The 19,804-nt window shown below is 40.6% G+C and overlaps 1 protein-coding gene across 4 annotated transcripts in view; it reads right to left on the bottom strand.

The window, feature by feature from the left end:
- Window positions 1-2,342: 2,342 nt before the first annotated feature.
- wasf1 (WASP family member 1) overlaps window positions 2,343-19,804 on the bottom strand; it is a 45,406-nt gene continuing 27,944 nt past the window's right edge. For 2 of the 4 annotated variants that reach the window (XM_029496396.1, XM_029496397.1), the window contains exons 4-11: window positions 18,010-18,163; window positions 15,458-15,575; window positions 10,643-10,726; window positions 7,482-7,538; window positions 6,445-6,608; window positions 5,354-5,533; window positions 3,294-3,862; window positions 2,343-3,010 (exon numbers count right to left, since the gene is read on the bottom strand). In XM_029496396.1, the coding sequence (XP_029352256.1) occupies window positions 2,853-3,010; window positions 3,294-3,862; window positions 5,354-5,533; window positions 6,445-6,608; window positions 7,482-7,538; window positions 10,643-10,726; window positions 15,458-15,575; window positions 18,010-18,163 (1,484 nt within the window). In that variant the 3' untranslated portion in view covers window positions 2,343-2,852. The remainder of the gene's footprint in view (window positions 3,011-3,293; window positions 3,863-5,353; window positions 5,534-6,444; window positions 6,609-7,481; window positions 7,539-10,642; window positions 10,727-15,457; window positions 15,576-18,009; window positions 18,164-19,804) is intronic. The other 2 variants (XM_029496398.1, XM_029496399.1) reach the window with 2 other exon arrangements.

Genomic DNA, 19,804 nt, shown 5'->3' with positions numbered 1-19,804 from the left:
CTGTGCCATAAGACAGCACGTGTAGTCCCTTAAATGGTCTTCCAAAAAATAAACATTTCATTTAGAGTTTATTGCTCCCTGATGGTTTTCCATACAAACTACTTCTAGTTTAAAGAATTGTTGCAACGAGCTGTCTGTTGTTAACCACAGTATTATTATTTAACCATCCACTCTTCCTAAGGTCTTACAGTAAATTAGGAGCCGATGGGTGCAATAAGTTCTCTGAGCATAATTCAAGGTATAAAACAATTTTTCCAATGAAACAAATCCCATCAGCCTGACACTTCAATAACAGATTTGATTATTTGCAAAAGCTTTTCAGGTCTGGCAACTACAGTGTAATGCTGGGAAGAAAACAAATCAGGTACTTCTCTCTCAGGTGAAGGTGTTTGCAGCATGAATGGAATAACACAGTGCACAGAGTATCTGGTAATTAAATCTCCTTTTCATCAGCTCCCTTTAGACAAACACATAGTCACTCTTTAATAGGCCCCCTCACATCAGAGCACTGGAGAGGGAGAGCTCTGCACAAAGCATTGAACTTCTATTTGATGTAGTCCCAAAGCTGACATGATGTCATGTGCCATCCTAAGATGAAAGCTGAAATGTCCTAAGGGTCTTTGAAACTGCTGGCTTTGAGGATAAAGAGTGACAGGAAAAAAAAAAATAATAAAAAAAAAATATATAACCGGAGTGACAAAACAAACATGGAAACTCCAAGAACATGTTGTGTCTGGAGAATGAGGAAAGGGATGTGGAAAGACAAATTGGTGAGTTGAGCAGAGAGAGAATGTGATGAAAGTGAAACACTAATTGAAAAAGGTGAACGTGTGACAGCACATGCTAATGAACTTAAATTATCTTAAATTTGGCCCATAAATCTGAGACTGGATGGGGCCAGAAATAGATTTAGGGATAACACCTCAGATTAGTCACAAGGCCCCTGACTTTCGACCTCGATCAAACTGTTCTTTGTTGATTAGACCAAGTTTGGATTTTTCCTTACTTCAATTAGATTTTAACTGAAAAATACATTGAAAAGTGGACTACTTTTTAAATAAAACCTGAAGTTAGATAAAATCTCTTCAATAATTTTCTAATGCGATCGAACTAAAATGTTCAAATTTTCAAGTTTTTGGTTGATTTGTTAAAATTTAGATTTTCACTAAAAGCTGAATGTGCCTTTTGACTAATTGATTTTGACAAATGTTGGCCACATTTCAGCTAACCGAATAAACCTGCTCTTTTGTTGCCGATAAATTTAAATCTTACATCCAGCAGTTTCTTATTCAGAACAAGAGTTGACAAACTCAGCTCAACAACAATCCCATAACATGTAGAGCTGAAACATAACATTAGATTTTTATTAATTCAAGCAAACTGTTACAGTCAACAGTTACATAAGTTACATGGTTTACAGTATTGATCTAATCTTTCTTTTTTTTTTTTCTTTTTTTTTTTAAACCAGGGTCCCCCCCCTTTCCCCCACACATATAAACAGCAAATCCATACAAGCGCAGGCAAGTAAGTAGTAACAGCACAATACATTCATCAACCCAACGATACGTTTGTACGAACAATAAGGCAAGTAGAAGAAAGAACAAACAAACAGAAAAGGATGGCCTACATTTTCTCTGAAATGAGCCAAAAAAAAAAGCATGATGTATCCTACTCCTTTGGCTGGAAAAGGCAGAATCAGGCAGAAGTTATTCTTTTGCTGCTGGAAAACCAAACGAGGTAAGGCTTCTCATTAATGGGCAGATACATAGTAAAGAGAGATCTGAGTGTTGAGCTGTTTGTACCTTCTCACAATTCAAGGGGACAATAAGAGAGGCAGGAAATCTGATGTACATCAACAGCAAAAAAATCACTTCCAGTGTCCATATATCTGGGGCAAATAATGAGCTCATTTTTAAAAACCCATGGCTCAGTGTTTTTAGACGTTGTTTGATGTCAACAAGAATGTACATGCTTCCTCAGAACCTGGACAAACAAAAGCCCAATCTCTTGGCAAACATTTCCCTGGAATAAAGGTTAGGTGTCAGCGGATGGATATTCACGCATGTTGCAAAAGTCAGCTATATGCTTCCCCTTCTTCATTTTCACACAACAATCATCACATGACATACCAACACAATCTTTTGCTTGTTCTTAGTGGTAGAGTCAGTCCTGATAACAGGGAAAAGAAAAAGACAACCCAGCTGGTTTTCACACTCAGTGACAGTCGATGTAGTGATCACTATTGGCAACTACTGGCCAAATAAAACTTCAAATGTTTCAGAAGAAAAAGGTAAAAGAATTGCATTCATTCAATGCCATGTTAAGCCACAAGGTGGCAAAACTGTGTTGGAGAACTTAAGATAGATGCAACATGCCTCCTTTTTTTTTTTTTTTTTCTCTTTTCTTTTTTGAATATCAATGTACAGATATGAAATAAAAACAAGTAGTTCTTCAAGAATGTTATGTTCATGTATAACAATAGTAAACATGGGGGATTTCAGTACAAGAAATCCAGCTGAAACAAGGTTGTGTTGTAGTGCATAAAATAATTAATGCAAAAAACTTGTCTTGGAACACTTAAGAGACACACAAGGGTGATGTGGAGACTCCTCTGAACACAAATCCACAACGAGACAGATATGACAAGATAAAAAAACTTCACAGAGGAAAAAGTGGGAATCAATGATGTTTCTCTCCTTTCTGGAGTAGAAAGGACTCTTGATGGCGAGGTGTGGAGAGGAGGCTTTTTTTTTTTTTTTTTGGGGGAGGGGGGGCACCTGAACATATTTGTCCTCCAGCCACCATTGCTTTTTTTAATTATTGTTATTTTTTCCCCATCTCCCTGGATACCATCATTCCATCCAGTCTCCTTCATCAAACTCAGACTCGTCCTCAGAGTCGGAATACTCCACTGCAATGCGCCGTGACAGGATGGTGGCCACATCGTTGCCAACTCGCTCGTGCTTAGCCTCTTGCTCTCGTTGCTCCTCGACTTTTCGTAGCTGAATGCCTGCAGCAGAAAATAAAGAGACAAAAACAAAGGTTGTTGGTAATATCTTGAATTACGAAAGGATTACCAAAGTTCTGAAAATGTGACTTCAACACAACTAGTTTTGCCATGTAAAGTGGAGCAGAGCCAATTTCTTTGATTAATAAAACTAATTATCAACATTTTAAAGATACAGAGAGACTAAAACTTGAGATGAAATGACTGCAAGCATGTGTTTCTGGTTCAGGACTCTTCACTGTTGGCTGGGAGGATTTTCAGATGTTTCTGGTAAATGGTGACCCACCTTTCCTGATAGCCTCCAACAGGACACTGCGTGCATCGCTGATGGGCGGGAGGTTGGCTGGATGGTGCCTCTTGGTCCCCCCATCGTGGATGATGTGGGGTGGCGGTGAGGCCATGGCTCCTGCTGAGGGGAAGGCTGGTATGGGTGGTGGGCCTGATGGACAGGGCGATGAGCTCCGTGCTCCGGGGAGGGGCAGAGGGGGAGGCGGCGGGGGAGGAGGTAGGATGCTGCCATCCGACTGGGTCCCAGAACCATTCAGTGGGCCCTTGTCCAGGACCTGCTGGAGACGGGCCGGGGAAGAGCAGTGGAGTGGAGGTGCTACAGGCGGAGGGGCCGGGTGTAGCACCCCCGGGGCGATCTGGAGAGGAGCAGGGGGGGGTGGGATGGCTGGGGGCTGTTGCTGGACTGGTAGAGGAGGGATGGGAGGAGGAGGGGTGCCCCGCAGGCCTGTTGAGGGTAAGGGAGGAGGTGGAGGAGGGAGAGGAGGAGGCGGAGGAGGAATGCTGGAGTTTAGGCCTGCTGTTCGGGCCGGAGACTGGGGTCTGCTGTCGGAAAAACCCGAACTGGAGCTGTAGGCAAGAAGAAGGAGGGAGTCAGAGAAAAAGCCCATATCAGTGTTAAAGTAAAGAACAGATTGATGGTACATATTTCCTCATTATCCAGAAAGATGCAGCTCCTTACATCATCTCTCAGCTACAGTATATCATGTCAGCAGTGAGCTGTCGGTTCAGAGTTATTGAAGGGATGCAATGAAGATCAAGATTATTTTGTGTTTGGCTCAACAACACTGAGAACTAAGTGCTTCATTAGCTCACGAGACAAAGTATTTCTTTTCAGCTAAAAATGTGTGTTGGTGCTGTGCACAACGTTTAGGCAGGCTGAGGCTGCTGGAAGTCTCATCACGCGCACATGCCTATACACAGTGGCGTTTCCAGCCAACTTCAGAAGATTGGCTGGAGTGATGACGGCCCTGCAGGGTGTCCTTAACTCTTCCACTTGTCCTTGCAAAATACAGGAAATCATAGCATGCCAAAGAATGTCTACCTGAATGTCAGTCAGCCACAGCATGGGTTAAAGAATGCGGCATATCATGGGGTGAGGGGCGGGGATGCCGTCCCAGAAGGACATTAAAGAGAGAAGTTAGCAGCATTGGTCGTTTGCTGATGCTAAAACTGCGTGGGCGGATCGAGCTATTAACCAGGACACTGCAACAGAAAGACTGACACATTCACAATTTTCTTCTTCCTACGGAGAAAATTGCTGCAGACAATTGCAAGAAAGTACAGCAAGAGGGAGAAAATAACATGTTCAGTATTTTCTCCTGGCCATATCTATCAATATCTACACAATGGGCTGCATTAAATGTGAAGAAGACTTGAGAGGTGGTAATGTGAGAGAATGAGATCAGAGGAACTTATAAAGAGGAAGACAGCGACATGAAATGACAGAAGGAATGAAAAGAACAAGTAAATAAGAGGAATAGACAGACAAACATGGGGATGGACAGAATTTGAGAGCAAGAAGTAAGATGATGGCTACAAGGACATCTGAAGAAAATCAATGATATTTCTGTGGTGCTGCGGCCTTAATCATTCTCTCTGATCTCTCCATCCCTGCAAAGAGTGACATATGCAGCAAAAGTGCACGGTAGAAAAACAACCCATGATACGCTCAGTGGCCTTAACACTATTGATCCAGCCCTTTCCCAACCTTTTCTCTTTTCTTTTCGGTCCAGAAACCCTCCATCCATTCAAATAGCACTTCATTCATCCCTCCAGTCTCAGTGGTTTACTGTTAAGCTCTAACAGAGTGAAAAATACTCTTTTCCTTCTCCTGTTTTACAGAGTAAATACTATAAAAATAGAAAAAATGTGGTCAGTTCAAAGTTAAGGTGAATCACTCAGACCTCAGAGCCGCACCAAAATTCTATAGACAAAACCTTTTGAAAATTGTTACACAATCTCATAAAAAGGCCAACTAAAGTTTTGGAGGGGGCATGAAACTGTAGGTATGTGGTGTGCGTGCGTGTGTGAGTGTGTGTGTGTGGTCTCCTGTCCCACCTGATCACAGAGGGTGGCTTGATCTCTCCCAGTGGGTGCATGGGAGGAGGAGGTGGTGGAGGGTCGTGGGGCCGTGAGTACATTCTGTCCCCGGTACGGTTGAGCAGCTCGTTCATCTGGCTGTAGGGCAGCGCCGCCAGCGAGAAATGCCCATCCAAATGCTCCACGTACAATGGAGCCCTGAGCAGAGAATTACGTTTTCATTTCCTCACTTGTCCTTGACTCGATTTATGTTTCTTCATCTCATTTTTGTTTTGTTGTTTTCAGTCACGCTTTTTGCTGGCGCACACATTTTTATTGTGTCGTAAATAATCTGCCCAGAATATCATTCTTCTGAGGAATATTTGCAGCTGCCTCAATTTAGCTGTCAAAGACCCAACTGGCTGTAGTGCACCATTTTTAATTCAAGCTGGCTTTGATCCGATTCTGTCCCCATTTTTTATCAATAAGAATAAATGTAACTGTGCCTTTAACACACACAAAAAAAAAAAAAAGAATAAATGACTGGAATGACATGTTGCCAGTGCCGTTGGGCTTCTTGGTGCATTAGTCCGCGATGCACCTTAGCATGCATCTTGAACCGTCTATGCAGGTTCATGCTGTGTTTGATATCCACCTTCATCTGGACTTGGAGATGGGACTTTATGATCACTCTTCAAGGCATTGACAAATTGAAGAAAACCACATAAAATAAGATCTTCTCATATTTATCATGTTGACTGGCAGGAAAATTACTGAATATGAGCAGAGCACTGGAGCTCTGAGGCACAATAAATGGAATTACACCGGTGAGGGACCTTAATTATTGCTGTTGTAGCTCCTTTTTGTTATTGCCAGTGCATTGTAAATTTCAAGAAGCCATTTCAGTGGAATTTATTTTTGTAGGGCAAGGGACAACAACCAGCACCAAGCTCAATGATATTTTAAATTAGAAGCTGCACACTTAGCATTTCTTAGGCTGCCGAGAAGTATGTTCTGGTCCTATCATGACAACTGTAAGAAACTTGGCTCGAACACCAAATGGCCATTTTCTGCCTGAAAGTTTCCATCTATGAGATGTGAGATAAAACTGGGCCTCCATCTTCACATACCTGTTGTTGTGGTACCCTGCTGATCCGTTGGCCTCTCTGTGTTTGTCCTCAGGTATGTCCTGGGCTAGCTCTGCCCCCAGTGCCAGTTTCTGCCACTCCTTTTTACGGTCGTGAGGTGCCCGTGGTACTTTCTCTGGCTCCTGTGGACGGTCTATGGCCTTCAGCTTTGGCAGAGGAAGATGATGGAGGGCAGAATGAGACGGCACCCATGATGGTGCAGGATGAGAAGGTTAGATGTAGGTGGTGGTTCAGTAAAGGTGATGAGGACAAACCCACAAGAGATAGTTTGGGGGGATGGAGAGACAGAACATAGCGAGGGGAGGAGAGAGAAGGTAAAAGATTAGCTGCTGTTCAATTTCCCTTCATTTACCATCTAGTATAACAAACCAGACAATGACCGACAGTTACACTACAACAACAGCAAAAGTTAAGTCAGATTTAAAAGCAAAAATGATCAGCATATGTAAAAGAAACTCAGGTAGAACACCAACACAAAATCCAATCCACATTTTAAATATTGATTTAAGTTGCCTGCTCTGGCCACTTACTACTACAACTACTACTACTAATACTACTATTATACAGTACTCCATCCACATAAATATCCATATACCAAAAGACTCCCTCTTAAACGGTTCATTCCAGTTTTGAGAGACCCCTGTCCACGTTAATCTAAAATATGTAGTGAATTGGACTATCTCTGAAGACAACAGTTTAAAGGAGAAGCATTTCACAGAGTAGAAAATATGTCATACAAACTTGAGAACAGGGAGTGCTCAATGACTGACCAAATCAAGTCATCACACTGGCGTTGAGCTTTTTGAAAGCAATAAAATTACAATTGTATTTTTTAAGAATACACATATATTGCAACAATCACAAGCGCTTGTTGATTATCAGTGTTGATCAGCACTCCATGCCTCCAGGACTTCAGCATGACTGACTTTCAACACACACCTAACAGGGTTGTATGGAAAGCAAGCTGCTGTAGCAGTAATCACACAATGTTTTGAAATAATCGCTGTATTTTCACATACCTGCCCTGGAAGGTCTAAGTACCTATAGACCTGATCATACATGCGGGGGTCCTGCAACTACAAGAACAAAAACAAAAACCACAAGAGAAGCACCAGGGGTGAGGGGAGGGGGGTTCAAAAAAATCAACACGGCACAGGATTGAGCGCAACACGGCTGCACACAGTCAACAGGGGCAAAAACAGAGTGGGCAGTGAGACCAGCAGGACAAAAGGGACAGAGGGGAAAAGAAAAGTGCTGTTAAACAGAAAATGACAACGTGCACAGCCTGAGGGACGTTACAATGCAGGTGGGACATAATGGCAACATACGCAAGCCCACGCACACACACGCACACCCACAAACACATCCACATAACACCCGAGCTTCAGCACAAACAGACAGAAGACTCAGGTAGAACCAGAAAGATCTCACTGGAATGGAAGAGGTGTGTTGAAAGGTTGAAAGGTGTGTTTCTATATGTGGGAAAGATTTTCAGACCTACAACAAACTAAAAAATGCACAGACTGGAGAATGGCATGCAAAACAAACACACAACACAAGCATGTTAACTCGAAATATATGCAGATGGACACTAACACAAAAGAGAGGGCATTTTAAAAGGTAAACTAAATATTAATCCTGAGCCATCTTATGCATTCATATTGGCAATCATTTGCAATCCTGACATTAAAAGTTCAGATGATAAATTTTCAACCTCTTTTAGAAGATTACTTTAAAGATTAGGATGGTGGTGTTCTGGATTAATTTCAACAAATCCATAGCAAGACTCACAGCAGCAATGCATTCACAATGGCTTCCAAGTACACCAGCCTGTGTTTGGTCCCCAGGCCCAAATTCAAATCCACTATTTCATACATTCGAAAACATTTCTCTTTTTTAAAGGTTCTGTCCTTCATGTGTATATATGTATATATATATATATATATATATATATATATATATGAACTTCACAAAGAAACACAGCTTTTCTCCTCATGGCTTTTCTAGCATCTGAGGAATCAATGATTCAAATTATCCCCAGAATTGATGATTGGCAGTTTCTGCAAACAGATTTGTTGTGTATCATTTCCCCCAAAAATGTTTCTCAGTGAAGTGTAGAAAAGGCCCCAGAAACATAATTTCAGTTCACCTCCATTAGAACTAACACTAATCAATTTCTTTTATGTACCATAGATCCTCCAGGGTGGCCTACCCTGTTTATTCAATACTGTGTGTGTGTGTGTCTGTGCCTGTGCGCACGAGAATGTATGCAGGTGTATGTGCGCACATGCTGGCAGCATCTGGTCGAGTTTGACTAAATGTTGATTTTTGTCTGTCCACTACTGTGGCTGGGCAGCTGGGAGCAAGTGTGGGAATAAATCCTAATGGTAATGCACATTGATTAGGGCCTGATTCATCATGGCCCATTACCCCCGATGAGGCATCGGCCAAGAGTTGCCCCACACACACATACATTCATATATCTGAACTGACAAACCTGAGGCTACACTGTTTCCTAATAACACTGTCCACTGAGGAAGAACTAGCTGCATCGGAAGGTCAGATATTTTAACCCAATACTTATGAACTGTGCTGAGCCTCCAAAAATTCAGCTGCATATCTGCCATGTAATTTAGAAGATTAGTTTTACTCTAACTAACCTCTGACTTCCTGAAGGAATCACATCTTGGCAGTATTTAAACAAACATCAAAGTGCACCATCAGCAAAGCAAAAACAAAAAAAGTGAACATAACTGCAATGCAGCATAAAGCTTTCTAGACTATTATGGGATTTTGCCTTTATTGATAGGTGGATGGCAGGCAGGACAGGTGGCAGATAGATAAAATATAGGTGAAAGTCCAAATTCACAGGGCCATCTGTCTAGAGTTTTACAGCAATGTGAGGATGTTTGTTGATGGAAGAAAGCAACGAGTAAACACAGGAGGGAGGTACACTGTGTATATGAGAGAAAATGAGAAGCAGTGCATCTCCCTGTTTGTGTGAGTTTGACATCGTTATTATAAATGTGTCTAATTTCAGAGGTTGTGTGTGCCTCTGCTAGGGCGTCATCCTTCATCTGAATGAACTGGTCCAGAGCCGTTGCTTGTGCAGGCACTGTGAGTGCGGCTAATACAGTGGATTCCCTCTACAAGCAGAGTGCATTCCCATGTTACAGATCCTGGCCATGTACAAACACAACTGATTGTGCTGCTTTTATTGTGCTTGTGCATGTACGCGCATGCGCACTTTCACATATGTCTGCATTTTGAGTGTATGTTGACAGACTCAGCAGAATTGCATCTGTGTTACCAGGTAAATAACGCCCGCAGTGCCTCTAGGCCCCCGACTGCTGACAATAACACAAACCGCTCCCACAATACACACATCACAATAATAAAGTTGCCATTGGACAATTAAAAAAGACAAGTTAATTTTGCTACATCTCTGCTCTAGTGTGTGTCAGAAAGTTAATTTTGGCTACTAACCCAGCGCCAACAAGGCATACAAGGTATCTGAGTAGGGCTCCCATCCCAAAGGTGCAATTATCTGAAAACAACTACTGGCCAGACAAAATGTGGCATGCAAGTTGTCTTGTTGTTAGTGAAAAGTCTACTCCGTGGCTGTGTCCCACATTTCTCGTTGTCCGCGTATGCAATTCCTCTCAAAACAGATATTTCATGAATTTACAGGGATTTTTCCCCCAAAAACTGAGCAAGATACAACTCTAGCTACAACTCTCAGCAGATTATGGTGCTCTTCAGCATTTCATCAGAGCTACATCACTCTGACTGCATTAAGCGTGTACCAATTTACCAATGTTTTACTCTGTAGAGTCAAAATCAAAAATCAAAACAACAGATATACTCAGGCTACTCGGTGTGTCCTGAATAAAACTAAATTTACAGGGTTGTCAAACTGAATGCATTTCCCCGCCCCTCGTTTTCAGACAGCGCCTGACAGAAGTTGTCTGGGCTTCCATTTGTAAAGTCCCCTGAAGCAGACCTGGGATGCAGCCAGGACAGGTGAATATTGGGAGGTTGTTAGTAAAGGGTTGGAGGTGGGAAGCTCACTTATCCAGAGCAAACCAAAGGGGTAGTGAGTTGAGAGGAAGGAGGGAGGGCTGCAGGCTCTCTTGTTGGGAGCAGGTGCTCTGGCGGATAGGTGGGTAGTGGGTCTTACCTCTGGGGGACTGAGGAGGGGAGGAGGGGTTTCAGAGAGGACTCTTACAGGGCTCTTGGGACTCACAAGATAAGGCATTTCCAGCTGCACAGAGTTAGACAGAGTTAAACCAGGATCCAGAAAAGGATATAAAGAAAGTGTTGAGAGAAACAAGCAAGAGGAAAGGATCCTAAAACAGCATCTACAAATTTCTCCTACCATGACACACAATGGAACAATACTAACAGTGACCACTACAAAGTACTGCATATGTCTTTAATGCCTTTGTGTGCTTAAATTGGTCACATTATCTTCAGTTTTAATTAACATTGCACTATATTCACATTGTAAATGCTAAACAAAACTTGTATATAAAAGTTCTGTAAATTTATATATTATGTAGATTGTGTTATGTAGAGTATTCTTTTTCTTTTCTTATTATTGGTGGTGGTGTTACTTTTATTTATACTACAGATTGCAATTGTTGGAGATCACTTCATCACACTTGAGCTAAATCAGCCCAAAGTCAGATAAATGAAAAACTGTCCTCCAGCACTGTCATGAGCGGTTCTGCCACCTGGAATGACTCCCTTGCAATGAGCTTCAAAGAAAACATGATAATGTTTGCACACAAAAAATAGAAATAATCCCTCTCTGAAAGCAAGCAGACAGTGTCCTGTCTACTTTCTGCCCGAGATGCTGCTGCATCTAGCTGTGATTGGACAGTAGTCACTTTTTCATACTTGTGTCTTGGAGAAAGGCAACAGTTTTGACGGTGGAGCAGTCTGGGATGTGTGCAGCTGCCCTGGCCCACAGCAGGGTGTGGTTTAGGGTGTCAGCCTCACTGCTTCTCTGCGTCTCACTGTTTTGAATGGATGAAAGTGGTTGTCTGGGCAACCAAGGTAAAATGATTGAGTGAATTTGGGGAGGGCGGGTTTGATGTAAATTTGGCTCAGAGAGTTGAAAAATTATGGAGACATAACAGTCTTGGCTTACTGCTGTATGTGCCTGTTTGCAGTGAGGATACAGGGAGATGTCTGATGTTTCATCGTTTGTGTTTCAGTCTTTTGACTCTAGAGAGTAAAAAAGCTCCTACACAACTTTTTATTGACTAAACAGCTATTGATTTTGAAGAAAAAAAAAATCCTTAGGTCAGACCAAAATACCCAAACATAGTCATGATTTTTAGAGCTATCTGAAACTTCCAAACAGCAACAGAAAAGGGTAATATTCATGTTCAGGTGACACATACAGCACAATAACAGTTTAGCTCAAAGACACCACAAGAATATTATTTCTGTGTCCCTGGAGTGTTACAACAATACAGGTTTTTTGTTTTAATAGGTGTGGTTTGTGAACTTCCAATACCATTTATTCTGTATTTAAAATATTTTATCGAAAAAACAGCATTAATATTCATTAAAGTGATTGACATTATTTTCCATTTGAGTGCTACTACAGGAAAGAAAACGCAGAGAATGAGCCAACGGGAACTCTCCACAGGGGACCCAAACACTGATGTAGTGAGGACTCAAGCATTGATCTCTGAGATGTTTTATTCCTCTTTTCACTCTCTTGCCAACTTTCTCTCTCTTTCTCTCTCCCCTTTTTCTTGTGCATCCCTGGGCGCTTCCTCTGTCTCCCTCAGACTGGCTCAGCAGCTAATCCAGTGAGGATGAGGCCAACACAGGAACTAATGAGCTTAGGACACTGCAGATTTCTTTTCCTCTCCGTCTATCCTGTGCTGTCTTCATTTATCACCAGCTGCTAATCTGTGTGTGCATGTCTTTAATGAAGTGTGTGTACACGTACTTTTAGACTATTAGTGATAGGCAGATAGGTGAAGTTGGGAATAAATTGCCAACATTCAAGCAATTCTTCTGTCCTTACTTTCAAATGCTACACAATTTTTTGCAGTAATTATTACAGTTCCGTGGATGAAAGTTAGTCTTCCTTTTGACACTAGGCTTTTAATAATGTTTAATACAAAGTGGAACATTTTTTACAATCCAACTACATTGAGACCTCGATCAACTAACTAAATATATTAGATGGGTCAAAACTGTAACCATTATTTTCCTAGTTTTAATGAAATTTCAGTGCTTAGATCCCCTAAAGACTAAAAAAATTTAAAACTAAAAACATTCCACATAAAATTGGTCCCCTTGCAGATGTAATGTATTTTTTTTTTTATTATTATATTCTTGGGGATCAATACTTAAGTATTGCAATATTTGATTTCCCATTTAGAAGTAAAGTCCCAAGTTTTTTTCAACTGCTGGAGTCAAAACCTAAGAAGCAGAAGATCCCACAATTCCTTCCTTTTTTGTTTAGTTGCTCCACACTTATTTTAGAAACAGATTCAGATACTTTCTGTATTTTTGACCAGTATTCTGGCATCAATCATTAAATGTGATTAATTTGACAAAGATATAAAAGACCTTTGATACATGGAAGGAAATTGTGTACTTGAAAACAGGAGCTATTGTAATCTAAAAAAACTGAAAAGAAATCAGAAAAGAGGCATTTGCTTGTAACATTGAAACTAAACAACAGTAAATCCACTTGTTGCCAGTTTCTTCCTTGAGTCATTCAGTCTGGTCCCCTAAACTCTATCTATCTAGCTAAAATATTTTATTTGTCGTCATTCCTCTGTGGTTCTCCTCTGTTTGACCTGAACTCTCGAACTGTGTCTCGCTGTGAATTCAATTGCTCCTGATGCTCACTGGAAGGCTCCCAAAACTCCTTTTCTGGTTCAGTAGATTCAAGGGTGATGAATTTAAAAGAAACTTTAGAGACTCAGCTACACAAAGGTTCACTTCTCTGCAGAAAATACCTGATGTCTTTTTACTGGATGTGCCAGGAGCTCCTTATCTGAACTTTTGATTGATTACTTTTCTTTTACATTAGAATTTGTAGCAGACATGCTTGAGTTCCAACATTATTTTCTAGGCTACCAGTTCACTGAATGTTTACCACTGAGCCTCAAACCTTTTTCACTTTGTTTTTATTTAATCATATCTTAAAATATTCTTCTTAGGATTTTAATATTAATATCAGCCAAATTTCTGAGCCAAAAATCATAGTTTAAAGTTAAAAAAGACAGAAGGAGAAACACTAGAGAAAAGAGAGCGAGAGAGCTGAAACTTTGTTGTAATAGAACAAGACGTGCTAGCAGCCAATCTCAGATTGACTGGCAGGTGCTTGTGGATAATGGTTGGTATGGATAATTTTGAGCACATCAGTGCCTATGTCTGTCTGTTTGTGGATGTGCGTTGACAACAATGGTAAAACCTTCATTGTGAAAAAAGATTTGAAGCTGAGAAGCAGTAGCAGATCATATAATATGGAGGTCTGTAATCTACTGGTGAAGTCATAGGGCAGGGTACAAAGGGTAAACAATTACAACCACACACGCACACAAGATCATGTGGCGGAATCACTTGGTGAGAAAACTGATCAAGTTTAAATCTATCAAAGCATTAAACACTCAAATTCATCCATTTGAGTGTGTGTATGTGCGTGTCTGTGTGAGTGTACCTCTTATTTTCCACTCCTCAGCCTTTCAAAGACTGATTCGACATTTTTTCCATAAACACACAGAACTTCTCCACACTATATTTACCCAGATCCTCATTCAGACCATTTATCTACCATGATGGTTGCACAAACCAACAAATATGTGTATATAATCCCTCTAATCCATCCTGCTCCCCCTGTGAATGTCTTCTAGGCCTTTCCATGGGGTCTCTTTAACTGCCAGTGTGGTGAAGAGGGAAAAGAGCAAGGCTTTACAAGCTGAGCCCACCCGGGGCTTTAATTAGAACAAAATCACTAGAATGAGCTTTGGCTACAAGCCATCATATCAACCAAACCCCGTGAAGTAAATAAGGCCTGTTTACTGTTGGAAATAACCTTTGTCTTACATTTTAGTTTTAAAACAAAGCCTCTGTATGTTTATTTTGCTGATGGAAAATTTTACTATGGAACAATACATAAATATCATTCAATTCCAAATAATTCTTGGCTAAACCAGCCCTATGTCCTCTGCGCCATTCCAACAAACATTAAAACCTCATAATCAACAAATTACATTCTGTTCATTCATATGAACCGTCTGTGCAAAATGACTTTCCTTATTCCTCATTGCCATGGCTGCAATAAGCTTTGATTGACTGCAGGGGAGCAAAATGTGGAGCATGCCCCGTTTCCCACGGAGTGAAGAACAAGCTGGTGCTGATTAGAGCTCTTGGTGCTGAGGGTGGGAAACCCCTCTATTTTGGATATGGGGCCTTGGCTGGGAGGGGGGGTGCTGCATTTGGTGGAGGAGCACCGTATGAAAGTGAAAGAGCTCTTTTAATTTAATTGGTGTGTGTCTGAGTTAATCAAAATTAAACACACACGAGCTAATCAGACTGCATGTGCGTGTGTGTGTGTGTGTGTGTGTGTGTGTGTGTGTGTGTGTGTGTGCCGAGGCAGAGAGAGGAGGCACAGTGTGGGGGCAAGTGAACAGCAGATGCTCCCGTTAATTAGATGTAATGATCTTGCAAGTAATAACTAAGATGATTGACTAGAGGAAAAGTTGATTAATCCAGGAGTGGTGGCTAATTAATGCATTAGACTTCATAGTATGAGGCCTCTGACTCTACAGTGAACCACATGGTCAGTTTATTCAAGCAGGACATCTGCCAATCTGTAGCTACACAGAAAACAGGAAGCCTTTAGCTCACCCTCACCTCAGTGTATTGCTGCAACGAGTCAACACCATCGTCTGATGCAAGGAGAGAAACTAAAATGTGCATTGTCAGGGTCCTGTTTGTAATTTAGAAGACTTACCTTCTGTTTCCGCCTCTCCTTCCTCTTATCTTCTGTATCCTGCAGCATCTTTTCCCTCCACAGGTCGAAGAAGTAGGATGGGTTCGTGTAGAACTTAAGACCTTCCTTTCCATCGTCCCTGTGGATGGGCAAAGGGAATTCATTACATTCTACTTGTTACTAATCTCTGGGAGAAAAAGAGCAGTCAAACGAATTGAGTGGAAAATTCTTTTTCAAATGTAAAAAAATAATAATAAAAAAAAATTATAAAATAAATGAAACACTGAACATTTGAGGTCTCACCCTCTCAAACATTAATATTTTCTGCTTGTCACCACCATTTTGAACCACATAGCCACCACTTTTATCCCCTTTCATTGAAAACCATTAACAATGTGTTTTTTCAAAGGGCCCTACAAAATATTGTACTGTAATTCAATGCAAGGACTGCAAAAGATTATTATTTATTATTGATTATTATCATTTCTAAGCATAAAGAATAAGTTGTTTGGAGAAATAATGGTGGAAAATTGGCACAATTTCCCAGGCCTGTTTAAGGGTTAAACCTCAAACTCAGAAATTGAAAGGGTAATGCCTTCAAATGTCTCGTTTGAGGTTTAACCCTCATCAAGTGGAAGTAATTATGGGTATATAATTATACAAATGTCTTTAGTTTACAAAAAAAAAAAAACAGAGTTAAACACATCTGAATTTAACCTTCTTTTCATCCTGACCTGTGTTCTTGCTGGGCTTCATCTCCGTTCTTTCATGGAGTCATATCTATTTATCATTAGTCAGGAATAATAATAATAAAAATGTCCTGTTGTATCAAAGATTTGTTCTCCACTCTTTCTGCCTCACTCTCATTACAGAAGGCTTTGTGGTTGGGAATGTTGCTGTGATGATAGGGAGGGAAATTAAAAAAAGACATAGGTTCTTATCCAAGGAAATTATCTTGATAATGAAATTATTATCCAGTAATGCCCACACGTGATGTCTGGAAATGTCATTTCATATTGCCATGGGGATATGATTCGCTGTTACCTCTATCTCTATGTAAGTTGGATCTCTGTTTTTCAGTGTTTCAATCATGCCAAAAAATACTGAATGTACGCTTTGGGAGACTATTCTGTGACACAGAGTGAAAACACAGCAAGAAAAGGAAACTCTTCAAAAGAGTGTAAAGTTTAATGATATGCAGCACAACAAAGGGAAGAAAATAGAATTAAATAATGGGATAAATAAACAGAGGAAAGACAACCACTATTTTGTGAGTAAGCATGTGTGTTTTCGGTATGAGAGTTTATATAAACGATTATGTATGGTAATCACTCTCAGCGTGGTAGTCACATTGAGCCTCCTGCTGTGGTCAAAGGTGAGGAGTGTAAAAAAAAAAGAAAGGGGAGGAAGTAGAAAAGAGGAATGGCGATAAACAAAATGAAAAGAGGAGAGAGCATAAAGGCAAAGGAAGCCATGAAGGTGTAAGATGGGGAAAGAAGGACTGGGAAAAAAATAGAAAAGATCAACATACAGTATATTAAATTATATATATCAAAAGAATAAATCATCACCCATAATAATCCCAATTAGTCAATCAGTGCTGATGAACAAATGCAGTTAGCTCTGGGATCATAACTGCATGAAAAGGAAATTGAAATGTGTTCACTAAGTGATGAAGATACCGTGAAGTGGGTGGAATGTGATAATTTGCTTCACTTGCTCTTCTTCCTCTGACAGTCTCTGGCATAATATTAATTAAATTAGACGTAAAGAATTATTTAGAAACACTTAATTAGTTAACCGATTCACTGAAACAATTGTGATGCATCAATTATTTGTGTCAAAAGCCACCTAATTCTGCTTTTCTGACACATATTAAGCTATTGTGACTTCAGGTTTACAGAACATGGGCATATTTTGTGGCACATTAGTGGAACATGTGCTTATGGCCATTCAATTCTAAGTAAAAAGGCAGTGATAGCAACTCCAGCCAACCTTTAGGTAAACAATGTAAATTATTAATGTCGACTTCAACTTAATTTTTTAAAGCCTGTCTAAATAAAAACTAAATGTATAGCCAGGACAAAACAGTGCAGTGAGAATCAGTAATTCAATGAGGAAAAAAACCTCACATGATCACATGCTTGGTTGAGGCCATGTCAGTGCTCTGAAGTTAAAAACATACCCACAACAGATTTAAATATTCCAACCTACACCCCCACCTGTCTCCTTACAGTGCATGTGTACATGGATAAACATACAGAAAATAAAGATATCGTGTTTGGCCTCAAACACTCTTCAACCGTATGAGTCAGAGACACATAAAACACTAGAGTTGGGGGGTGGGGTACTAAGCATGAATGTAGGTAAAAAAAAAAATGTAAAAATCGAATCGTAGCTTGTTCTGAAAAAAGGCTGATGTAGTTGCAATAATAAGGTTTTCCTTTTAAAATTTTATTTAAATTTTTCATTTGCAAATTTTTTAAACCCCTCCACTATGCTTATGAAAATTTGCAGCAGCCTTAGATCTGAAAGTCTTTTCGGCAACCAAAAATTGTCAACTGGAGTCAGACCTGTATGGCGTTAGGATGTTGAGGGGCGGTGGCTGCTCGCAGGTCTGGAAGGTCTCCTGCAGTGGAATGGGCAGTGACGTGCGGTCGAACAGCTGCTGGTCCTGAATGGTGGAACTCCTGAAAGCCTTTCTCATGGTAATGTCCTGAAGAGACACTGAGGGAAGGATGGAGAGGGAGAGTTAGTGTTATTTCATCAGTATTCCCTGAGGAGTGTGAGATGTGTGTTCACTGTGTATGAAACTTGTGTAATGAAAACAGAAGAAAATGATGCTTGTTTCTCCTTAGTTCTCAGTCCCCTCGGCTCATTTATACATACACAACCACCTACAGACTCTGATGAAAGTAATAACATGCATTTTACTGCATCTTATCATTATCGCAACCAAAATCAACATCAATGTCATCACTCAAACAGTAGCAATCATCATTACGGAGCAGTGAACCTATTAAAAACCAGTAATCACTATCCCTTGGGCTAATGTCCTAATTCGCTGCTTTCAATTCCTTCCGAAGCAAACCAGCAGATGACAGTTGAGCTAAACTAACCTAAGTTTAGTTAGCAGAGGCAAAGGTAATCTTTCAGCACTTGGAGAACATGCAAACTCCACACAGAACGGCGCCAGGCCCGGAAACCGAACCCGCGACCTTGTTGTGGGGCAACAGCGTTAACCACTATGCTACCGTGGGGCAGAAGACATATCAGAGAGAAATCAATGCTGTTGAAGCTTTTCTCAAAAACAGGTTAGATAAATGGCTGGGGTGGGGACAGCCAGACCAATACTAAACCTCAATCTGGTCAGGCCAAGTTAAAAATGACACGTCTCGGAAAGAAATCCAGGGCAGTGTAACCAGATCTGAATTATAAATGAAGGGGTGACAAATGGATACACTTTTCTGCTGCTCAGGGGAAGACTAAAAAAGTCATGTTGCATACACAAAAAGCATTGTTATAGTCTTCTGTTACTAGCTTTTCAACAAGCATACGACAATGTGTGCTGTGGCATCCACCACTTACCTATCATCTAAAGGAAGTACTGTAGACGACTTTTAAACCATGCAAAGAAAACCATATTTACTTTAATAAAACAAGCTAACACTCCTATTTTACTGTATAAGAAGCCATTAAAGGCCATATACAACATTCTGATCCTCTACATTGCAGTGAATGACGACAAACTCTCAATGTAGTAAGGGGCAGCCACCTGTAGCAGTGAAATATCCATCACAGACAAACACTATCAGGAAGTCAAAATTTGGTAGGTAACGCTCTGGGAGAGTGAAAGGAGTCAGAGAATACGAGAGAGAGATAATAAAACTGCATGGACACAACAGAGGTAGAATAATTGAAACAGGGGACAGACAGGCAGAGAGAAAAAGCTCCAACAATAAAACAGAGAAGGCACAGATATAAAAGACACACTCCAAAGAAGTGCAGACAAGGAAATGGCAGGAGGAGGAAGGGGATTTAAAGAGCTGAGTGAGACACAGATAAAGAGGTGATAAAACTGACATGGAAACATGCAAATGAAGAGGAAGGAAAGGTGTGGATGAGCATGAGGGATGGCGAGAAATGCATAAAAAAAAGTATAGTATGGCTTCTATGGGAAAAAGACGGGCATGAGCAAGGTATCTTGTGAGAAACTGAGTAACCTGAGCAGCACCAGAGGGCGGATTTGTCTTCACAGATACAGCACAAGGGGGAAATTGGCAGCCATTTAGACTGCCAGAAAACCATAGGGTGAATAAAGCACACTGCTCTAATCAGGAAACCAAGTAATTTCATTTTCTATGATGC

This window comes from Echeneis naucrates, chromosome 24, assembly GCF_900963305.1.
Source record: "Echeneis naucrates chromosome 24, fEcheNa1.1, whole genome shotgun sequence".
Lineage (NCBI taxonomy): Eukaryota > Metazoa > Chordata > Actinopteri > Carangiformes > Echeneidae > Echeneis > Echeneis naucrates.
The sequence above is the reverse complement of the archived record's forward strand: the minus strand, read 5'-3'. Positions and strand labels throughout refer to the sequence as shown.